This window comes from Lates calcarifer, linkage group LG23 (genome assembly GCF_001640805.2).
Source record: "Lates calcarifer isolate ASB-BC8 linkage group LG23, TLL_Latcal_v3, whole genome shotgun sequence".
Classification (NCBI taxonomy): domain Eukaryota; kingdom Metazoa; phylum Chordata; class Actinopteri; family Centropomidae; genus Lates; species Lates calcarifer.
Genome location: NC_066855.1, coordinates 8,365,257 through 8,384,478, shown reverse-complemented (window position 1 = coordinate 8,384,478; position 19,222 = coordinate 8,365,257). Strand labels below are relative to the sequence as shown.

Here is a 19,222-nt window from a genome sequence, read left to right as displayed (position 1 = left end):
TTAGTGACAAAGCCTCTGGGTACGGGTGATGATATTGTCCTGTTTTTGCCTTGTTATTCTTTCTCTTCCATCTCCCTCTCTGGTCTGCCACCTGTCTTTTTGTCTCTTATTTCAGCTCTGAGGTCACACAACCTTTGCTCATTACCCTGCCTGTCAGACTTCAGCTTATGCTCCCAAAAGCCACCAATAATCCACATACACTCCCTGTCCCTCTTTTCTAAATCATATACCACACACACACACACACACATTTTATTCACCTCTTTGTCACCCCAGAGCACCACTTATATAAAGCTCTCCCCTCTACCCTCGCTAGTTGTTTCTCCTCTTGTTTTCATCTTCAGTGAACATCTCTCTCTTTTCCTGTGCAGGTACGTGCTTTGACTTTGCCTCTACGCTGTTGTTTTCCTAAACCAGGGTGTTTCTTTCTGTGCAGTGCTGTAATCATTTGTTTATAGACAACTAAACAGTGTGTAGTGCTGTAATCAGGAAATAGTTTCAGCATTTTCTGGTGAAAATGCACACAGTTGGATTTGACTACATAGTATTGTTTATGGACTATGAATATTTTAGTTTGTTTAAAACTAAAATTAGGCTATTAATATAAAAAATATAACAAGAGATCAAATATCTACAGTTCCTCTCAGCACTACTGAGCTTTTTAGCTTTTTTTTTAAATGGGAAGGTTTCACAACAGCTATATAAACACAACACAGACCATGTCATAATAAGCAACTACAGAGCTGGGGGACGCAGGACTTAAGGAACATAAGACCCTGGGAAAATAGGGCCCTGGAAGAGCAATAGGTAGAACCTGGAAACATAGGACCCTTTGTCATTATGTGCCATATTTACCTGGGGAACACAGGACCATTGGAACATAGGAATGGCTCCACCAATTCACAGTTCCCCTCAGCACTACTGTGCTTTCTAGTATCTTTCAGCTCACTGTTTTGATTTGTAACTTTAATATAATATAATACCTATAATATGCTGCACTCTGTCTGCTCAGCAACAACTAGAAGTTAGCAACTAACATTAGCAAGTGAACATGGTGGAGCATTTAGCACGTAAGAGCTCAAGAACCAGGTATTTTATACAAGGAGAGTGAACTTACATTCATTACATCGCCAGAAAAACAATGATGAATGACTGAATTTTCCCAGCCTAAAAGTTGTCATCCTAGTTAAGTAGTCATATTTCTTTCACTGTAGTGTCACAGATACAATATAGTCTCTGTTTTCATGGCACCAAACAGAAAAATCTGCATTTAATAGCCATTTGAGAAACTATGGGATTCCATTAAAGTACAATCAATTTAGTGGGCTCCTCTTGATCAAACCATAATATGTGTTTGGACACCAGACCAGTGGGCCAGACGGTGTTGATAAAGGTGTGTTATCTCTTGTAAATTAGGAATGCTCCCTCATGACAAGTTATTCTTGGTGCCCTTGGCCTCTCTGTCCGTCCGTCCTGCTGAGCGCTCAGTCTGTTTGGCCAGAAACATTCAACAGTGACGCGATGTGATGAATTCCTCTTCCAATCCCTCATCTGCCTTTTGTCCATGTGCCCATGTTTATTCAGATTCACATGCTCATGCTCTGAGATCTTGGCTACAGACTAACAATGAGGAGATCCGAGACACCCGGATGGGCTCAGTGCTTGATCTACCATGTTAATATGCTCAAAGACAGGCAGTCTGGGAGGGCTTCCAGTTGTTGAAAATAGTGTTTTGACTCTGTACTCTGTGAAATACTGTAACTCCTGTAACAAGTCACACTGAAACACATGTATAAACTGCTGAAGTAATGGCTAGAAATGCTACAATATTTCTGGGGCTCCACACACACTGAGACAGTTCAGGGAGACTGAGTGTAGATCAAATGATAATAGAAGACTTGGCTGGTGTTAATAGCAGCCAGCCAACCAGCTTAATCTCTCCATCCCACATTCTCTCTTGTAAATCAAATTAAACAAGAAGGATAGGCCAGCTGATACCTCGTTCTTATCCTGGGTAACAGGACACTGCTTTGACCCATAGTCCCTCCGGCCTTTTCTATTCCTAGATCATTAGCTACAAGTGGCCTTTCCTTTAATCTTATTCTTTGAACAAAAGCACTGGCCTGCGTTGAACCTGTTGTACATTTCCAGTGGCTGTTTCACACTAAGTCATGAATTTTTCAGATTTTCATCTGTTTATGTGCATGTGACCAAATATGTAATGTGGATACTGCAGATGTTTTTTTTAGTTATATTTCTGTGAATATAAAAATTTATGAAAATCATCATTGTTGACCTGACTAAGGGTTGACTAAAATGTTGTGTAACATTGGCAGAAATAGTGCCATGAAGTCCAACAAACTGATAAAGAAGCTACACAGCAACATTTACAGTATCCACAGTTAGCTAACGTTAGCTACCATAAGCTACTGGTCATACCAGACCAAATGCGACTGTAGCTGCAAAACTCCTCGGTGTAGTGAATGGAGTGTGGTTGCGATTTATTGCTTGCTAAGTTTTTCATTTGTAAGTGGAATATTGTGTTATTTAGTCTTTTAAAATTTACATAGTCTAACTTTAAATTTTGTCAACCCTGCTGAAATCCTTCAATTTATACAAGCTTGCAGAGTGTAATATTGGACAAACTGGGTGCAAATTCTTTATGTATATTTAAGACTTATTCTACAAATGTATGCAGTCAACATTATGCTGTTGCACAGTACTTTTTTTTTCATTCATGACTTTCTCTGTAGTGCCACCATGTCTGACTTGGAAGATCATGGGTGAGTCAACTTGTTGATAAATTTTTCTACGTAATTCGTAATACATGAGTTTCTTTTATTTTAAAGCCTATCTGATATATTCTTTCAATTCCTTTTATTTAGAGGGCATCAGGAGGGTAAGGACATTCATTCATTCATTTGATAAATCTAGCCGTCTCATTGTTTCCCTCAACTCAGTTGCTCTGCCCCTCTTTCTTTCTCCAGAAGAAGATGAGGAGCAGGGAGAGGGAGGTGAGGCTGTAATGTAACTTTGTTTGTTGCCTGAATCTCTTATTAGCAATGAAATTCTCAGATACAAGCTGTAGAGCTGTAGCAGCACCTTGTCATTGAGTGACTCCACAGGGCAAGATCCAAAATGGAAATGTTGATTTTGCATAGTGTAATCCACCCTGTGTTCACTGTTCTTTATGTGTTTGTTGGATCATTAACCCTTGTGTTGTCCTCTGGGTCAAAGTGACCTGGTGGCCTACAATGTGCCTTCGTGTGTGCGTGTAGTAGGATTTGTTGTTGTGCATGACATTCGTGATTCTGAAGTGGTTATCTTTTGTTTTTGAATAATAGAAGAAAAAAGTATACGGAATACGAAGGGCAATATGAAGGGCAACGGGAGGGTTAAGTCTACCACCATAGTAAAACATAAGAATGTTTCACTTTTGTAGAGCAGTACACAAGTCATTGTTAAGAACAGTGTCCTTTTGCCTATTGGAGTTAAACCTGGATTAGCTTTATCTGTCGAGTTTTAGAATCAGAACGTGGTTTCCAAACGTGAACTGATTCACTTTTTCATTGCTACTCTGGTTGTCACGTTGAAGAAGAACGTCCAAAATACAAGTAAGAATACACGGAAACACGACAACATCAAATACATATTGGCAGATTTCACCACAAAATGCACTGATGATCTGATCAGTTAAAAAGCGTGCATGCTGATATGCCTTCATGTTATTTTACAGGCCACTGGTCACACAGCTTGCTGCCCCTAAAATCCCAGAGGGGGAGAGGGTTGACTTTGATGTATGTTCCTATAAGATTGTTAGTAATGGAACAATTACATGAATACAGCACCAAAAACGGTACTAAATAATCTTAATCTGTGTATTGGCTGGTTCCTATTAGGATATCCACAGGAAAAGGATGGAGAAGGATCTTCTGGAGCTACAGACTCTGATTGATGTCCACTTTGAGCAGAGGAAGAAAGAGGAACAGGAGCTGATTGGACTCAAAGAAAGGATTGTAATGCTTTTCCAATACTGTTTACACAACAGCTTTTTATTTCTATTTCTTTTTATTTCTATTAGTTTATTTGAGACAGTTAAAGAGACAGTTGTCAGCTTTGTGTGGATGCCTAGCTGATGTTTTTTTTTCTGTTGCAGGAGAGCCGGCGGGCAGAGAGAGCTGAGCAGCAGCGAGTGAGAGCTGAAAAAGAGCGAGACAGACAGACACGGATTGCGGTAATTAGTGTTTAACATTTGTGACATATGTGGTTTAATCCGTGCGTGTCAGTAATCAATTCAGATGACAATATTTTGACCCTACATACTGTAAAAAAAAAACAAAACAAAACTGATTTAAGTTAAAGAAACTGCAGTAATCAGCCGATGATGACTTCTTCAGGAGGAGCGGCAGAGGAAGGAGGACGAAGAGGCAAAAAAGAGGGCGGATGATGAGGCCAAGAAGAAGAAGGTGCTCTCTAACATGGGTGCCCACTTTGGAGGTTTCCTGGCCAAGGTCAGAATAACATATTTATAGGCAGTTGTGTCACTGTACACTGCACAATGTGGAATGCATATGATTTTAGCACCCTCTGAAAGAAGCATTTAGTCGAAGTCGATTTGCGTTATCATCCTGGAAAGTGATCTGTGTTTGTTTCATGTAGGCAGAGCAGAGGCGAGGAAAAAGGCAAACTGCAAGGGAAATCAAGAAGAAGACTCTGGCAGACAGACGGAAGCCACTGGCTATTGAGAACCTGAGAGAGGACGGCCTGAGGTCATTTATTGGCTCATTTGTTTTATTTTTGCATTTAAAACTAGTCCCATGATGTAGGAATGCCAGTGGGTAAGCCTGGCACATATTATTTGAAGCTGCTGCTGCAAAAAAAATAGTAGCTTGTCACCGTATAGACTTATAAAGATTAGATTTAAGTATAGATTTTAATAAAGATCTGTTTTTCTGTCTATGTTTTAGAGAGAGAGCCAAGGAGATGTGGGAATGGATCTACCAACTGGAGTCAGAGAAATTTGACCTGACTGAGAAGATGAAGAGACAGAAGTACGAGGTGAGCCATTTAGCTAAGAATCCACAAAACTTGGATTTCAAAATGGCTGATCTTTGACGTCAGAACCTGTTTTTTTTTTGTTGTTGTTGTTCTGTTTTTTTCCAGATAAATGTTCTCCTGAACAGAATCCAACATGCTCAGAAATTGTGAGTCAACCTGCTCATCTAAGTCTATCATAACAACACCCACGTCACAAAAAAGAATAAGCAGAGCATTGTGGAGAATTGCTTTGCATTGACTATGCAAATATACCACAGATGGATAGCAAAAGCCACACATGGACAGGAAACGACAAACTCACAGCTTTTTAACATTTGCCACTTTATAGGATGCACATGTCTAAAATATTTACATGAAGAATTCAGGCAGAAAGAGAAGTCAAACAGTGAGAACAGTCTCACTTGTAGGTAATTTCTGTGAAACACTGCTCACAATTTACACTCTTCTCTTGTCTCAATGCAGCAAAAAGGGCCATGGTAAGGGGAAAGTTGGAGGACGCTGGAAGTGAACTCACACAGGAGGCACAAAGAAACAATACAGTTTGCTAGTTTCAGGATGAGATTGCAGACGTTTTGCAGTATTCATCAGTTATACTAAAAGAGATATGATAGTGGTTTGTGTGGCATTTATTGAAAAATATCCACTTGCAACTGCATCTGTAATTATTTGAATGCATGTATAAATAAAATTGATTTTTTGGATCCGTGTCAGTCAAATTGGAAATGAATTAGATCAGTATTCGTGAAAATTCAAACATGAAATTGATAAAAACAAAATGAACAGCTACAAACAAAAATGCATCAGTAAAATAATTAAAAAGCAGAATTAATAACTTGCATTGCACAGTTGCAACTTCCTCGTGGAGGACAAATCAATTCAGTGTGCATAAGATCTTGTCTGTACTGTGAAACACATCACCTTGACTGTCAGTCTGCTGCATCATGTGAATGTAAAGACGTTGACAGTGGGAGCAGAGTAAGCAGCTGTTACTTCTTCTGTGGTTTGAAAACACTGTGGGCGCCATCGCTCTTCCCCTCGTGCCATGGTTCAAATCCAGCCTCTGCAGCGATGCTCGCCACTTTCTTCGCAAAGCCTGCCTCTTGCTCTTTGTTCAGATCCAAAATGTACCTGGGATGTACGGTGACACACATATACAACTTGAATGCAAAGATGCCAATCACAAGTCATTTTTACCTTTTACAAACAGTCCTCAACATTGAACTTAAATATGTGTCCGACACAAAATATCTGCTACACAATAAGCAAATTACACAGCAGACTCACTGTACTCTTAGTGACTGTATTGTCACCATGGTAACAAGCCCTGTTACTATATAAAAACCCTCACTTGGCCAACTCCATGACAACCACAGCGTCTGGTGCTGCAATCTGTCTCATCGTCGGGCCCAACTGGTGCACGCAGCTTTACAGCACAGACCGAGAGAGAAACAGAAATGCAGATATGAAACATGGGCAGCAGTCATATCAGTAGTCTGCAGCTGAGATGACTGGATGATGAAGGGATTCTATTTTAGGTTGAGTACCTATAGTCATATTGAAGAAAACATATCACATATATATATATATATATATATATATATATATATATATATATATAGTCATTAAGTAAAATTAGGGAAATAAAAGCCCTCACCTGACAGAGAAGTGAATAGTGTTGAAGAAGTGGGAGTATTTCTGTTTTTCTGGCAATTTGTAAAGTGCGTCCACAGGCAGGAAGGTCACAGAGACCCCGTTTAGACGCATCAGATCTGCAGAGGATTTGAGACAATTCAATACTAAAACCATCAGGTTTAACACACAGTTGCTGTTTTCTGTGTTTCTGAACATCATGTGGTCGGGAAGTGATCTACCTATACACTGCGAAGCTTTAAGACCCAGTTCCCATTCACACTTCCATCTAGATATGTACGTCAAAACTCAATGAGACAAACCTTTCACCTCAGTCTGAACCTTTTCACTGTGAGCTGCCACTGTGCTATTTTGCTCCTAACCTGCACTGCACTGCCAGTTATGTAAAGCCACAGGCCTGCTGGTGTTAACAGCTATTTACCGTTAACGGTGACTGATTTTTGGTCAGTCTGTGCTGATGGCTCTTCTCCCTCTGTGCCTGAGTGAGAAGTAGAGGGGCAGCCCCGTCTGCTGGACAGCGACTGGAACAATGCCTGCACATTTGAAAAGGAGATATCCTGGGCTGTCTGTGGACGTGAGGGAAGGGAGGGAGGGGAAAACACAGGCATGAATATGATATAATCAAACATATAATCCATGCAATTACAACTGTATATTTTACCTTGGTATGTTGCCCATTCTGTGTCTTCAGCAGGCTCTTGTCATCAGTTTCAATGCCAAAGGAGAGGTAAGGACTGGATACTATGTCTCCCCAGTAACCCCTCACAGACATTTTGTTCCCTCTCTATCAACACACACACACACACACACACACACAGTTAAGTCCCTTCATGTATTGTTGAATTGTATAGCATCTCAAAAAAGAGACTAACCCTTACCTGACTGAACACTCTAGATGAGAGCAAACTTGGATTGGTTATTTGGTAGACACCTTCCCTCATTTCGAACGCCAAACCCCGTTCCCTCCATTGCACATATTGTTGTTTATTGATGACACCACACTGCAGACAGAGAGTTATACACAATGCGCGTCTATCGCAGTGCAACAAGCCTCCAGACTACTGAAATTTACTGTGGGCAAATGTTCAAATACCCCTTTCTCGTGCAGTTTCATTGTAAGGTCCCAGTCGAAGCAGCCTCTCTTGGAGTCGTAGCGAGTTCCCAGGTGCTGCCTGACCCGATAATCCCAGGCTTTGGACATGAGGATAGGAGGAGGACTCTCAGATGAAGATAAGGAAGACTGAGGCTGGATCCACAATTTCAATATTCTGGCCAGCTCGTCTCGCTCCTTGAACTGTAGAAATGAGAGGATGAAATTAGTAGACTTTTAGCTAAGTTTGTGCACCACAGTAGCACTCTGTCAAAGTCTAGTTTCACATGTTTGAAGGAGCAGGCCTTAAAGTCTGACTCAGAAAAGGTCTTACAGAAACAAAGAAGGACAGGCTTTGTTCAACAGATTATTGTACCTTGAGAAGAGTTGTGTTCAGACAGGGGTGTGCAGCTGTCTCCATTGTTTCAGTAACACACAGTGAGAGCTGTGATGCTGCATGTTTCAATATTTCCTCTGTTTGACTGCGGATCTCACCATTCCCAAACACCTCCAGGTAAACCTCTGTCTTCTCTGTGAGTAAAAACCCAGCACAAGACAACCTACAGGGTTTAGAACACATCTAGCTTTTAAAATTAATAATTCAACAAAATACCACCCACCATGAAGTCCCATGCTTTCCTGGGGCATCAGTGCCAGGTAGAGGAGCAGCAGCTGCCTGGCCACCACCTCCATGCTGTTTTCTATCACCCACACCTGCAGTGGAACAGAGAGAAGAAGTCTGCAGCTCACAGTAGAGTCTACCAATCTGTTCTCAGGAATAACATGACAGGCAGAGGCTCACATGAAGGCGTTCATCATTCTGCAAACCAGCGATGGTCTTCAAAATATGTCGTGGATCTCCGCTGCCAACCAGTAAAACATTGAACTCCCCTTTATGTCTCACAGGGCCTAGACAGAGAGAGAGCAGTGTTGCTTCCACATGATGTACTTCTAAGGCTGGGTGCTGAAGCTCAATACTCTTTTGGTGCCAGTAGAAGTTTGTCTGTAGCACTGAGCACTAAAAATTGGTGTGGTCAGATCTGCAGTTTTGTGTACTGTTTTGTGTTCTTTATGTAGATATTTAAATAATACATCATAATAATTCTTCCAATTTCATACTATATTAACTGTTTTATTAAACTGTATTATTGGAAGAGTTTGTCTCCTCTTCTTAAATTATTTTTTAAAATATAATATCCAAAGTAAGGTACTATTAAAAGTATTGTTTTGATATTGGATTTGAAATGGCAACTGCACTGTAAGATCTTAAGTGTTTCATATTGTGCTGTTTTATTGTAGTTGTGTTTTATCTAATTGCTTCCACTTTTTTTCAGGTGATTAACTCAAACAAAAACCTTTTCCAAAGCAGTACTATTCAATCATAGAAGTGCTGTTAGGCTCCAACCAACAATTATTTTCATTATTAATGTGTGTGCCAGTTATGTTCTTTAACAGTTGATTGATACGTTAGTGTTTAAATGTCAGAAAACAGCTGATTTCAGCTGCCTCGTGCACTTAGGCTCTCACCTGTGCTCAGCAGGTCACGCGCAGGACTAAAACCCCACCAGGTGATGCAGCCGGCGCCCTCAGATGCTCGTCCAGCACTCATCCTGTAATATGACCGAAAAAGCCTAACGAAGCTGTACAACTGGCTGTAAGTGGTTCACATCATAATATTAACATGTCAACTGGCTCGGTATTTATGTGAGACAGTTTAGCTTGGCACGAACGCTAACTAACGCTAGCTAACATTACTCAGGCAAAGTCTAATGCTAACTAGCTTAGAAATGTAGCCGTTTACGGGAACAAACCCGCACCTAACATGAATTTGGTGGTAAAACCTGCCATAAGGTGCGAGTAGATAGTGTCACCAGGCTGCAAAATAAAATAGGTGCAAGCAAAAACTGGGATAACTCACCTCACAAACTGTATTTATGGCTCAGGAAAGTTAGCAGCTAACCGTCTGAATAGATAGTTTGTGTTCTGTTGCTAGGCAACAGTCCTCAAATAAGGAGGACAGACGCCGTCTACCGGTGATATGGTTGGATTTGATAGTAGTAAAGTAGCCTTCTTATATATGTTTAACTTTAAAGACCAATAAATTACTTCACAGTAAAACCTTTGGAATAGTGCTTGGAGATGTCTTCTGTTGTAATTCAGCACTATATTAATAAAATTGAATTGAATAATACTGCCATAATACTCGCCACCTGTCAACAATATCCTACACCTCTCTCCACTACAGAAATTTGTACACCTCTCAAAGCTTTTCTTGCATTGTTTCCTACAGCAAAACATTAAGAAAATCAGCTAGCACTATCTACCTATTATATTTAATTGAATTAAAGGTAAGATAATTAGAGAAGCATTGATGTGAAACTGATCATTGTGGGTTTATTTCCAGTTGAAAAGATCCAGAGCATCACAACAAGCATTTCTCAGGACTCTGGAGCACCACAGTGCTACAGAATGAGCAAGAAGGTTCAGTGTACTTAACATGAGATGTAGGGGTGCTATCATGTCTTCAGAATCAACAAACTTTTCAGAAGAACACAGAGTAATCTTAAAAGCCTCCCATTATGCCACAAATTTTTACTAGGCCCATGCAAGAGCATTCACAAAAGATTCACATTTACATGTCTGTGTTTCTCTATGTATACAAGTACAGTCATATTAGTTTACAGGGGTAACAGGTAAGTAGGGGGCACATGGTTTATTAACAACCAAATATCAAAAAACGAATCAGTACATCACACCCCCACACATACACACATTAAGTACCTCAAAAGAAAGAAAACACGAGAAACTGAACACACAAATTGAGAAAACATCGGGGTTAACACAGAAACATATCGACAGTAAGTTTCTGAACTGAGACAGGTGTGACTCTAGCGAGGTTTTGCTTTGAGTGCCGCATCGACTTCTTCTTCTGGCATGAGAGTGTGCCACTGGGCCACCGGACGTCTGGGATTGGCCAGCATGTCTGACCAGTGGCGCAGGCCGACCCCTGTAGCTCCATAACCCATGAAGGTTTTTCCAATGGGGTCGTTGCTCCCGAGTTTATCATAGTCAAACACTGTGATGACGACCTGCACTTTCTGAAACCAAAGAATTTATCAAATATTATTATTATTCTCCACATCAACACTTACTGTAACATTTCAAACTGATAATTAATGTGATGACACTGCCTACCTGTATCTGCTCAAAGGGGACGTCAAAGCTAAAACTTTCATTAAAGTAGGGGTTGAGTGTGTTTTTCTTGACAGTTGTCTTTTTCTTCTTAATGCGTTTTCCATTTTGCTGTAGAACAATCTTCACATATGGATCTTGTGGATATAGAAAAGAACATGATACAGCGGTCCATTTTAATGAGACATGAAACAAACATCTGAGATAGTATGAGTGAATAGCGAGAGATTACCTGACAAGCCACCCACATCCATTTTCTTCAGATTCTTTGCCTCCATGATGTTCACTGTCAGTTTCCCAGCAGTGGGTACATAACGCAGAGAAATGCAAATATCACCCAGTTTCTCCTGCTGAAAGGAAATATCATGGATTATTATGTCCCATCAAATTAAACTATAGATGTCTTTTTATTAAACTCCTGATCCTCCAATTTTATATTAATTGGAACAAGGTCAAATGAAAACAGTATATCATACCTCTTCCTTCTCCCCACTCTCCAGGTCTCTCCACTGTTGCATTGGCTGGCCCAAATCAACACTGTTCATAGGAATCTTTATCTCACCAATCATATCATGTTTGGAGAAACGATCAAAGTCAAAAACTTGCAGCACCAGCGTCTTTCCGCCCAACTCTGCATATGGGATCTAGAAAGAGAAGTTATTACAACATTGAGATGACATAGGCGATGGTAGATTGTAGGCAATTTTGTGTACATGTAAGAAAATGTATGAATTCAGGCAGTAACAAAGAACATACAGTGACGGGATGCAATTCAAAACATACTGCATTGTAATTTTTTGGGGAGGGATACCTTGACAGACGCCACTCAGGGAATGAAAGACTAAAGACGAGGGGAAGTAGAGACATAGGCCAAACTTCTGCCTCATGAGGGGTAAAAAGTGACATGTCATCAACAACCTGGAACACCAACACAAGCTGCGACAGAGACATAAAGAGAAGAGAAAGAACAAACAAACAAAAACACAGACAACATCAAGTCGACGACAAAGGCACGATGTCAAGGACACGGTACCTTGAAGATGAAAGTCTCGTTGAAAACGGGGCATAAGTTCTTGCGCTGAACCTTGGTCTCATACTTCTTCTTTTTGTCTGGCAACAAAAAGACTTTGACATAGGGGTCTGAAGTTCCCCCCATGTCCATAGCAGCAAGGTCCTGAGCCTGAAGGATACCCACTATGAGCTTCAGAGGAGAGAAAAAAGGTGTCAGACAAGTGAAAGGAAATATATTTCAGATAGTCATTGTCTTCAGGTCATTAATATGAATGCTTTTGTTTTCACACAGGACCTACCTGGGAATCTGTGAAGTTGTAGTCCAAGGAGAACTCCAGCTTACCCAACTTTTCCTGTTCTTTCTCCTCTTCCTCCCCTTCCTTCTTTACCTCCCCCTCCTGGAAGATGAAAAAAACATCAATGCATTGGATCAATCATCATGAAGATCTAGATCAGGTAAGACTATGCAATAATAGATGACTGGAAGCCATGTACCTTTTCTCCAGCCTCTCCTTCACCTTCCTTTGTCTTTCTGCGGCGACCTGCCTTCCTCTCCCTCACTTTCTTTGGCTTTTTCTTTTTCCCAAAGCATTTTTTGAAAACACAGAAGATGAAGCACGCCACCAAAACCAGGACCACCACAACAATGGCTCCCACTGCCCACATGGGAACTGCAAAATAAAAATAGGTGTATTATCAGGATTCACATAACACAGGATTTTCAAGAGCATTAAAATTTTTCACATCTTATGATTACATTAATCTAAACAGTTCCAACAGTATTGTTGAACGTAAACTGCTTTGAAACAGAACTAAGAGTATGATGCATAATTTCCTTGCAGTAAAACATGATACTTCTTCAATACTTTATCTTTACACAGTTTGCTGAGCATGCACACATTGTTAGCAACACCCTTCTCCACAATCAGATAATAACACACTCCCTAGCTGGGAGTGGCCTTATTCAACCGCAGTCACCAACACTGCTGGGGCAGTTTATCATTAAGTGCTTTGCTAAATGCAGCTCAGCAGTGGTTGTTGACTGAAAGGAAAACAATTCTAATTGTATTTTTCTACTTTGATTGAATATGTCAAAAACATTGTTGGTAGCTAAGGAACAGCTTAATGTTCATCAGAAAAAGCTAGTCTAAACTGGTCAATACAGATATGAAATAATATATCATAATGTGAAATCTGTACAGGGGTGGCTTTACTCCTCCAAAAAATAAACAGTGACACACACATTGTTTCAGTGAGTATATTAACTTTTGTTTTCTAGAAGTGGCTTACTCGGCAGATGACTAAGTTCATTCATGAACTTGTCTTTCATGTGGTTGTAGTCATGGCTGGGGTGATGTTCTGTGTGGGAGTGCTCATGGTGTTCTGAGTGTGAGTGCTCATGATGAACTGGCTCTGTTGCTTCCTCTGGCTCTGGTTCAGACGGCTCTGCAGCCCTCCGGGCCCGGGCTCCAGTGCTGACCACCCTCATGTCAGCTGTCAAAACAGAGGAATCACTGCAGTGTTATTCACGATGTGTTGGTTTTTTACGCCCTCTGTCAAGTTGGGCTATACAGTCAGAGATAACACAACTTCGTATGTATGCTGTGTAATCCCTGTGTCCATACTTTGCAGTACAGTACAAGAGCACAGAGCAACTCCAAGCCAGATGCTCAACATGGCTGACCTTAATCCCTCTGTTACTCTCATTCTCTCTGTCATCTCCCCCGCCCCACAACCCATGCTTCCACTCCCACGTTTGTCCCATCCCATTTTTCTCTCGTCACTGTCTCTGCATGTAACTGGATTAAACTCTGGCAGCTTGCACTACAATATTAATCCAAAATCCCAGATCCTCAAAGCTTAAATAAATAGGGGTTGGTCCCCTCCGAATTTTCCCATCCACAACTGTTGTTTTGGTCCCTATGAACTACAGAGTTTTCTGGAAAGACAACTGTTTATCGAGGCATTTCAAATGAATCCCAGTATACTATGGCCAAGACTACGGTCAAAACCCTGGTTTTATTATTTGTAGTTTTCATGAATATTTATCCCCACATTCTTATTTAAATAAGAAAAAAACACTATTTTTAGAATATGCTGTATATGAAGTAAGTTTTTTTTAATTGGAATCAGCAATTTTTTGACGGCAACTGTACCATCTGCGTTGAATAGCGTGAGAGACCTAATGAAATAAAAACATTTTAAGTGTCTATTTACATACATGGATAACTCTTTCAGCTGGTATTAGAGGGTTATGATTATGTTCAGATTCACAGGAAACAGTTCAGAAACAAATGTCATTTTATCATTTAGAAAATGTAATTAAAAAAGTCAATCCTTTTCTCATTGGTTAATTTTTTTTTGCATTGCAATGCTCTTGCACTTGATCGTAGTAGAAATGTTTGCAATCTTATGCATATTTATCTTACCTGTTGATATGTTGCTTTAATTTCCTCTATATGGAAAGAGTTGTTGGAGCAATTTTGTAGTCATAGAAGTAAGTGTTTTTCTTGTTGCTTCCCTTTTGGCCTGTTGGAGCCCTCATGCACCCATCGTCCCTTCAGTATGCTGTTGACTCTGACTGGCTCTCTGCAACCCTTTCCATCAAAGCCAAAGCACTGGCAAATCACTAGAGCAGTGTTGTGGTTTAATCCCCCCTACCCCCTCCTCCCGATATTAGAACGCTGACAACACATCTGTTGCTTTATGTCTCTGACTGAAGACTCACAAAGAGCAACGGTCACCTTCTCTTATATTAACAGCTCCACTATTAACAATTTCACATGTTTAATAATTTAAGGCTTTTCTTTGCAGAGTGGAAAAAATAACTGTTCATTAGACTGATGAACTGATGGCAGTGGTGGTTTTGTTTATCCATTAGACTGAAGAGATTGTAGTGCATCCGGCTCTTTGCTAATCCCCTTGGCATAGCTGTCCTTGCAGTCTACCAACAGCTTCTATTGCAAGTGGATATTCCAGCCTCCCCATCCCTTGGCTTACCATTTTACTGTACCAAACACATAGCCACATTTAGAGCACTGTGAACAGTAATCCCCAGGCATGCTGCCACGTGTTTGCACTGCTACATCTGGAGATCTCAGTGGCTCCAATCCAACACACAACAGCCTCATCCAGTACTTACTAAACTGCAGAGTGGAAAAAAACACATAAAGAGACACTATCACAACAACTACATTTGAGAGGGTGTCAACACAAGGCTTTTTTAGTCAGCTTAGCCAGCTAATTAACAGGACCTACATCGGACCATACAATACTAGAGACCATTTTAATTAGACCCTAAGGTGTTTTGTAAACACTGCTGCATGTTCTCATTCAATCATAATATTTCTTGGTCAATTAATTGATTGGATCCAAGTTATCAAGAAATCAATCACCGATCCAGTCTTTTTCTCAACTGTACATTATGTGTTGCAATGCAAGTCTCACTAAATTGCAAATGAAACACAGACAGAGTAAAATAGGAAATACGTCTTGCTGTGATGTAGTCTGTTGACACACTTCTATTGGTGAATCTTATCTTTGCTGAAACATATAATTTACTAAGAAGCATCATGGACATTTTTAACCACAAGCTCTCTGGTAGCCTAATGTTAAACATTAAGCTCCCACCCAATGGTGAGTAAGCAAAGTCCCACTGTTATCTTTACAGTGTTCTATAGGCACAGACATGACATTAGGAAAAGCACAGAAGGTATGTTTAGACTGCATGATTAGTCAGATGACTGTCTGAACAGGTGGACATAGACAAAAACAAGGTCAGCATAATCTGACTTTATTCAATGTTTGCATGATTATACAAATTTAAACCATTTTGATTGACTCAAAATAGTATACAATTTACAAAACAGTTGTGAATGTTACCTCTGACTCTATGGAATGCATGACACATGATAAACTGAGTCCAAATGCACAAGTGACTCATTTTAACAGCTTAGGAAAATGGTAGTATTTAGCACCATACTGGTGGAAACACTGATTTTCCACTGGGGTGTTTTGAGGTATTTTCTGTTATTTTGCTTTTAATTTCTCTTGTGCCATTGGTACAAGAAAGAAGTTTAGGGTAACGGATAAAAATATTGTAAACTTGTCTTAACGGAAAAAAAGGTTGTTGTGAGGGACTATTGCCCACTTGACTCTTTATCTTTTGAAATGTGGAGCTTGTGTCATTGTACTGCTGGTGACCTTTACAGGGTGTGTTTATCAAAGAGGTATTCTCCCATTGAACCCTGTGTCTCAGACGCAGTGAGACGGGTCAGGCTTCCAGCATAATCACCCAGCTTCTTGATGGTGTCATGGCTGTCGGTGAGGAAGTGCTGCTCGAGGAAGTCACACAGCTATAAAAGAAGTTAGACAGAAAAAGGTGAGTAAGATGGGAAATAATTCTATAAAAGTGATCTTCCGGACTGTGATTGCTTAATACATACTGAACTCACACAAAAAAGTATTTATAATATGCAACACTGTAGCTGATTCTTTTTTTTTTCATATTCATTATCTCACACTACACAACAACCTTAGAACAAGTAGCAGTTATATCTAACAGTGCCAGACATACATGAGGGTCAGTGTGGTTGCCAGCTCTGCGGTGCACATCAAGGATACACGAGTTAAGGGACTTCTGGTAGTCGAGGGAAAAGGACAATGCATCCAGACCACCTCTCCAATCCTCCCTACTTGGTTTCTAGAAGAGAAGGTTATATTTAAATGGATCAACAAATGTACCGATCTCAATAACAATGGCTTAGAAATGACACTCGTAATTGGACATTTTAGACTTACAGCGATAGTCTGAAGCAAGATTCGGCCTCCTCTCATGTTTTGATATTCCAGCAGCTTCTCAGCTTGTTCCCTCTCTGTCACTGAGCGCTCCAGGAAAAAACTGGAGAATTTTGGCAAGGCAACATCATCCCTGTCAAAGTACATCCCCTAAAACAGTTGAAAAACAAAAATAGAAAAACAACACAATATTTAGGGGCTTTAATTGAAACGTGAGAAGAAAAAGAAATTCAGGCAAATAGGGAAATATTTAGCAGTGTACATTGCATAACCATACCAGAGCAAGGTAGGTGTAGGATGCATTTAGCTTCAGGTTGATGAGTTTGTTGATGTCTCCTTCGCTCTCCGAATGGAGGTTTTGTTTAACCACAGACTGCATTTCTAAAAGACAAAAAAAATACTGCAATCAATGCGACAAGCATTAGGACATACCAATGCCAGTGCAGGGTGTAGCCACTAATGCAAAAAGACAGAAAACATGTCAGAAGATAAAGATATCTCCCTTACCCTTCCTTTCTCAGCAAACAGTCTTCGCTAACAAACGGTTTAAGTCACTCGCTCCCTGAAGTTAGCTTGTTAAAGTCCTGCACTTCTTTACCAGCCTGCGTTTACGCAACCGATATTTAACGGCTTCAGTCAAACATCAGCCAGGCTATGTGTTGTTGTGCAGTGAGCTCAAGTGGGCTGTAACCTCTCAGGTGAGGTGGAGAGAGGGTTCTGCTAAGGTTAGGACATTTTGTGTTGAACTGAAGCTTGGTTAATGTCGTTTGTTACAACACTTTTTAACTAGCTACTTGCGCTCTCTTTACAAGTTAACGCTAGCAGGCAGGCTGTATGCTAACTCTTAATTTAACAAACATTAGCCGAGTTAGCACCAACTAAACATTAAGCTTGTTAACGTAACTTACCACACAGACATGTTAGCTGAGCCTGGCTGTGGGTAAGGTTTAGTTAGTCTAATATAAGTCAACATTACCTTTATTTTGTCACTCACTTGCTCTGTGAAGTTAATGTTACTCCACTTCGCCAGTACTGTGGCTGGCTTTATCTTGTTTACACCCCACAAGACGACGACCCTCCCTCAGCTTACGTTAGCCACCGTTACTTAACTCGTTTGTATGTTCATGCTGTTTGTGCATCTCTACTGCCACCTCTCGTGTTGGAGACACCTTACATATTTCAGTCTTAAAATGTGTAGTTCAGGTCACAGCTCTCAACAGACAGGATATAAGTTCATTCAACTAAAACAAAATGAGGTTTATAACTCAGTTTTATGTCACCTAACTGTTGTGTTAGTAATATTGGAATAAAAGAGTCTTTAAAAAGGCATTTTGATAAAGTGTTTAGAAAGGGCTTCACAGTAATCAGTCAAGATACAAATGAAGTTTTGAGAGTGTAGATAATAAGCACACCATAGTTGGTAATAAGCACATCAACATACATGGTTATATGACAGATTATATATCAAAAGCCAGCATATGTATTTGAGCAGCAGGCAAGGTTCAGCTTGAGTCCTGTGGTGTATGGGAAGCCAGTGGATGTTCAGAATTGTTGTAACTGTGTGTTTTAGACATCCAACATTTATATTAGATGTAAATGGAAACTTGATACATTTTAAAGTTTGTATGGATTCATGGTAAATATGAGTTTTAGTAACTTTAGGGTGCAGGTCTTAAATGTCGTATGAAAAACAAATTATGTTTGCATGAACGTTGAATCAATAGGCGTGTTGTGCTCAACATCCAACAAGGAAGCTCATTACAGTTGTTCATATAATATTAAGGAAAACTCTTATCATTTCTGAATGTGAACTTCCCCCTTATGTTTCCCCAAATTAAACTGTTGACAGTGTTTTATTTCATATACCAGCATATTTATTGAGTGCTACATCATAATATGAGACCATAAATACTGTAATGCCTTGATGATCTGTAAAAAATGTGTTGGTGATGTTCTCTGTTTGTAGTTCCTTATACATCTCAACCACAAGGAAGCTATAAATATCGCTGCTTGGTAAGACAGTGCAAAGAAACCAAAAGTAAATCCACTGGTCTGTGAAACCAGCTAACTGAAAAGATTAGACAGTGATTTTAACTAAGAAACCATTAAAGGTAAATGATTTTAGAGTAGAATTTAAAACAAGACAAATAACACTTATTTTGCATAGCATTTGAAAGGTTTGCCTGGGTGCATAGGTAAAAAAAACTTTACATCCTTTATTTACACATCATAAAGGTACAGAGACAGTCACAAACACAAAACTGTAAAACTGATGATCAGAAATATACAGCAGATATAAAGCAATTACCACCGATAAACATGTAAAACTGGCAAATTTACTTGACATACCTTTGACAAGCTGCACACTTTGACCGTTAATAAGGAAGTTACAGGCGGGACAAAGGTCTCTGTGGTTGTTCAAGG

General features: G+C 40.0%; 4 protein-coding genes and 1 long non-coding RNA gene across 11 annotated transcripts; 2 read left to right on the top strand and 3 right to left on the bottom strand.

Moving 5' to 3' along the window:
• The first annotated feature begins 139 nt into the window (after positions 1 to 139).
• On the top strand, positions 140 to 5,667 carry LOC108884432 (troponin T, slow skeletal muscle). Of its 2 annotated transcripts, none has more exons than XM_051066464.1 (13): positions 140 to 371; positions 2,754 to 2,783; positions 2,886 to 2,899; positions 2,988 to 3,014; positions 3,599 to 3,614; positions 3,737 to 3,797; positions 3,900 to 4,016; positions 4,157 to 4,234; positions 4,398 to 4,511; positions 4,660 to 4,769; positions 4,968 to 5,058; positions 5,164 to 5,204; positions 5,521 to 5,667. In XM_051066464.1, the coding sequence occupies exons 2-13, from the start codon at positions 2,761 to 2,763 to the stop codon at positions 5,564 to 5,566; spliced, it is 738 nt and encodes a 245-aa protein (XP_050922421.1). In that variant the 5' UTR covers positions 140 to 371; positions 2,754 to 2,760; the 3' UTR covers positions 5,567 to 5,667. The 2 variants fall into 2 exon arrangements, with proteins under 2 accessions (XP_050922421.1, XP_050922420.1); XM_051066463.1 differs by having other exon boundaries at positions 3,596 to 3,614.
• A 363-nt stretch (positions 5,668 to 6,030) lies between these two features.
• Positions 6,031 to 9,799, bottom strand: LOC108884429 (dynein axonemal assembly factor 3). The gene is made up of 12 exons (XM_018678317.2): positions 9,717 to 9,799; positions 9,326 to 9,408; positions 8,601 to 8,707; positions 8,419 to 8,512; positions 8,175 to 8,329; positions 7,802 to 8,002; positions 7,587 to 7,709; positions 7,370 to 7,492; positions 7,130 to 7,274; positions 6,713 to 6,827; positions 6,407 to 6,481; positions 6,031 to 6,186 (listed from the first exon to the last, which is right to left on the bottom strand). The coding sequence occupies exons 2-12, from the start codon at positions 9,405 to 9,407 to the stop codon at positions 6,045 to 6,047; spliced, it is 1,362 nt and encodes a 453-aa protein (XP_018533833.1). The 5' UTR covers position 9,408; positions 9,717 to 9,799; the 3' UTR covers positions 6,031 to 6,044.
• On the top strand, positions 9,365 to 13,248 carry LOC108884437 (uncharacterized). The gene is made up of 3 exons (XR_001961056.2): positions 9,365 to 9,452; positions 12,294 to 12,457; positions 12,591 to 13,248. It is a non-coding gene; the product is annotated as an uncharacterized LOC108884437 (long non-coding RNA).
• On the bottom strand, positions 10,171 to 15,648 carry syt5b (synaptotagmin Vb). 3 transcript variants are annotated; one of them, XM_018678320.2, is made up of 9 exons: positions 15,002 to 15,648; positions 13,292 to 13,495; positions 12,497 to 12,672; positions 12,301 to 12,399; positions 12,024 to 12,191; positions 11,467 to 11,634; positions 11,223 to 11,340; positions 10,994 to 11,127; positions 10,171 to 10,896 (listed from the first exon to the last, which is right to left on the bottom strand). In XM_018678320.2, exons 2-9 carry the CDS (start codon positions 13,488 to 13,490, stop codon positions 10,687 to 10,689), a joined length of 1,272 nt encoding a protein of 423 aa, XP_018533836.1. In that variant the 5' UTR covers positions 13,491 to 13,495; positions 15,002 to 15,648; the 3' UTR covers positions 10,171 to 10,686. The 3 variants fall into 3 exon arrangements, with proteins under 3 accessions (XP_018533836.1, XP_050922419.1, XP_018533835.1); XM_051066462.1 differs by having other exon boundaries at positions 11,223 to 11,337; XM_018678319.2 differs by lacking the exon at positions 15,002 to 15,648 and adding an exon at positions 14,431 to 14,765.
• Positions 15,649 to 15,778: 130 nt separating this feature from the next.
• On the bottom strand, positions 15,779 to 19,209 carry LOC108884433 (ferritin, middle subunit). 4 transcript variants are annotated; one of them, XM_018678329.2, is made up of 5 exons: positions 19,148 to 19,209; positions 17,076 to 17,179; positions 16,802 to 16,948; positions 16,578 to 16,703; positions 15,779 to 16,356 (listed from the first exon to the last, which is right to left on the bottom strand). In XM_018678329.2, the coding sequence occupies exons 2-5, from the start codon at positions 17,175 to 17,177 to the stop codon at positions 16,207 to 16,209; spliced, it is 525 nt and encodes a 174-aa protein (XP_018533845.1). In that variant the 5' UTR covers positions 17,178 to 17,179; positions 19,148 to 19,209; the 3' UTR covers positions 15,779 to 16,206. The 4 variants fall into 4 exon arrangements, with proteins under 4 accessions (XP_018533845.1, XP_018533842.1, XP_018533843.1 ...); XM_018678326.2 differs by lacking the exon at positions 19,148 to 19,209 and adding an exon at positions 17,793 to 17,948; XM_018678327.2 differs by lacking the exon at positions 19,148 to 19,209 and adding an exon at positions 17,775 to 17,916.
• Positions 19,210 to 19,222: the final 13 nt, after the last annotated feature.

What these genes read in the sequence shown, in the direction of transcription:
- syt5b (XM_018678320.2), bottom strand. Translation starts at nt 13,490, where the DNA reads ATGAGGGTGGTCAGCACTGGAGCCCGGGCCCGGAGGGCTGCAGAGCCG. An exon ending in ACAACTTCACAGATTCCCAG is followed by an intron (nt 12,192 to 12,300) that starts GTAGGTCCTGTG and finishes TCTCCTCTGAAG; the next exon opens with CTCATAGTGGGTATCCTTCA. An exon ending in GGATGTGGGTGGCTTGTCAG is followed by an intron (nt 11,128 to 11,222) that starts GTAATCTCTCGC and finishes TATATCCACAAG; the next exon opens with ATCCATATGTGAAGATTGTT.
- LOC108884432 (XM_051066463.1), top strand. Translation starts at nt 2,761, where the DNA reads ATGTCTGACTTGGAAGATCATGG. An exon ending in TGAAGAGACAGAAGTACGAG is followed by an intron (nt 5,059 to 5,163) that starts GTGAGCCATTTA and finishes GTTTTTTTCCAG; the next exon opens with ATAAATGTTCTCCTGAACAG. An exon ending in ATCCAACATGCTCAGAAATT is followed by an intron (nt 5,205 to 5,520) that starts GTGAGTCAACCT and finishes GTCTCAATGCAG; the next exon opens with CAAAAAGGGCCATGGTAAGG.
- LOC108884433 (XM_018678329.2), bottom strand. Translation starts at nt 17,177, where the DNA reads ATGCAGTCTGTGGTTAAACAAAACCTCCATTCGGAGAGCGAAGGAGAC. An exon ending in TCTTGCTTCAGACTATCGCT is followed by an intron (nt 16,704 to 16,801) that starts GTAAGTCTAAAA and finishes CTTCTCTTCTAG; the next exon opens with AAACCAAGTAGGGAGGATTG. An exon ending in GCAACCACACTGACCCTCAT is followed by an intron (nt 16,357 to 16,577) that starts GTATGTCTGGCA and finishes CTTCTTTTATAG; the next exon opens with CTGTGTGACTTCCTCGAGCA.
- LOC108884429 (XM_018678317.2), bottom strand. Translation starts at nt 9,407, where the DNA reads ATGAGTGCTGGACGAGCATCTGAGGGCGCCGGCTGCATCACCTGGTGG. An exon ending in TGAAACTGCACGAGAAAGGG is followed by an intron (nt 7,710 to 7,801) that starts GTATTTGAACAT and finishes CTCTGTCTGCAG; the next exon opens with TGTGGTGTCATCAATAAACA. An exon ending in CATCTAGAGTGTTCAGTCAG is followed by an intron (nt 7,493 to 7,586) that starts GTAAGGGTTAGT and finishes GTGTGTTGATAG; the next exon opens with AGAGGGAACAAAATGTCTGT.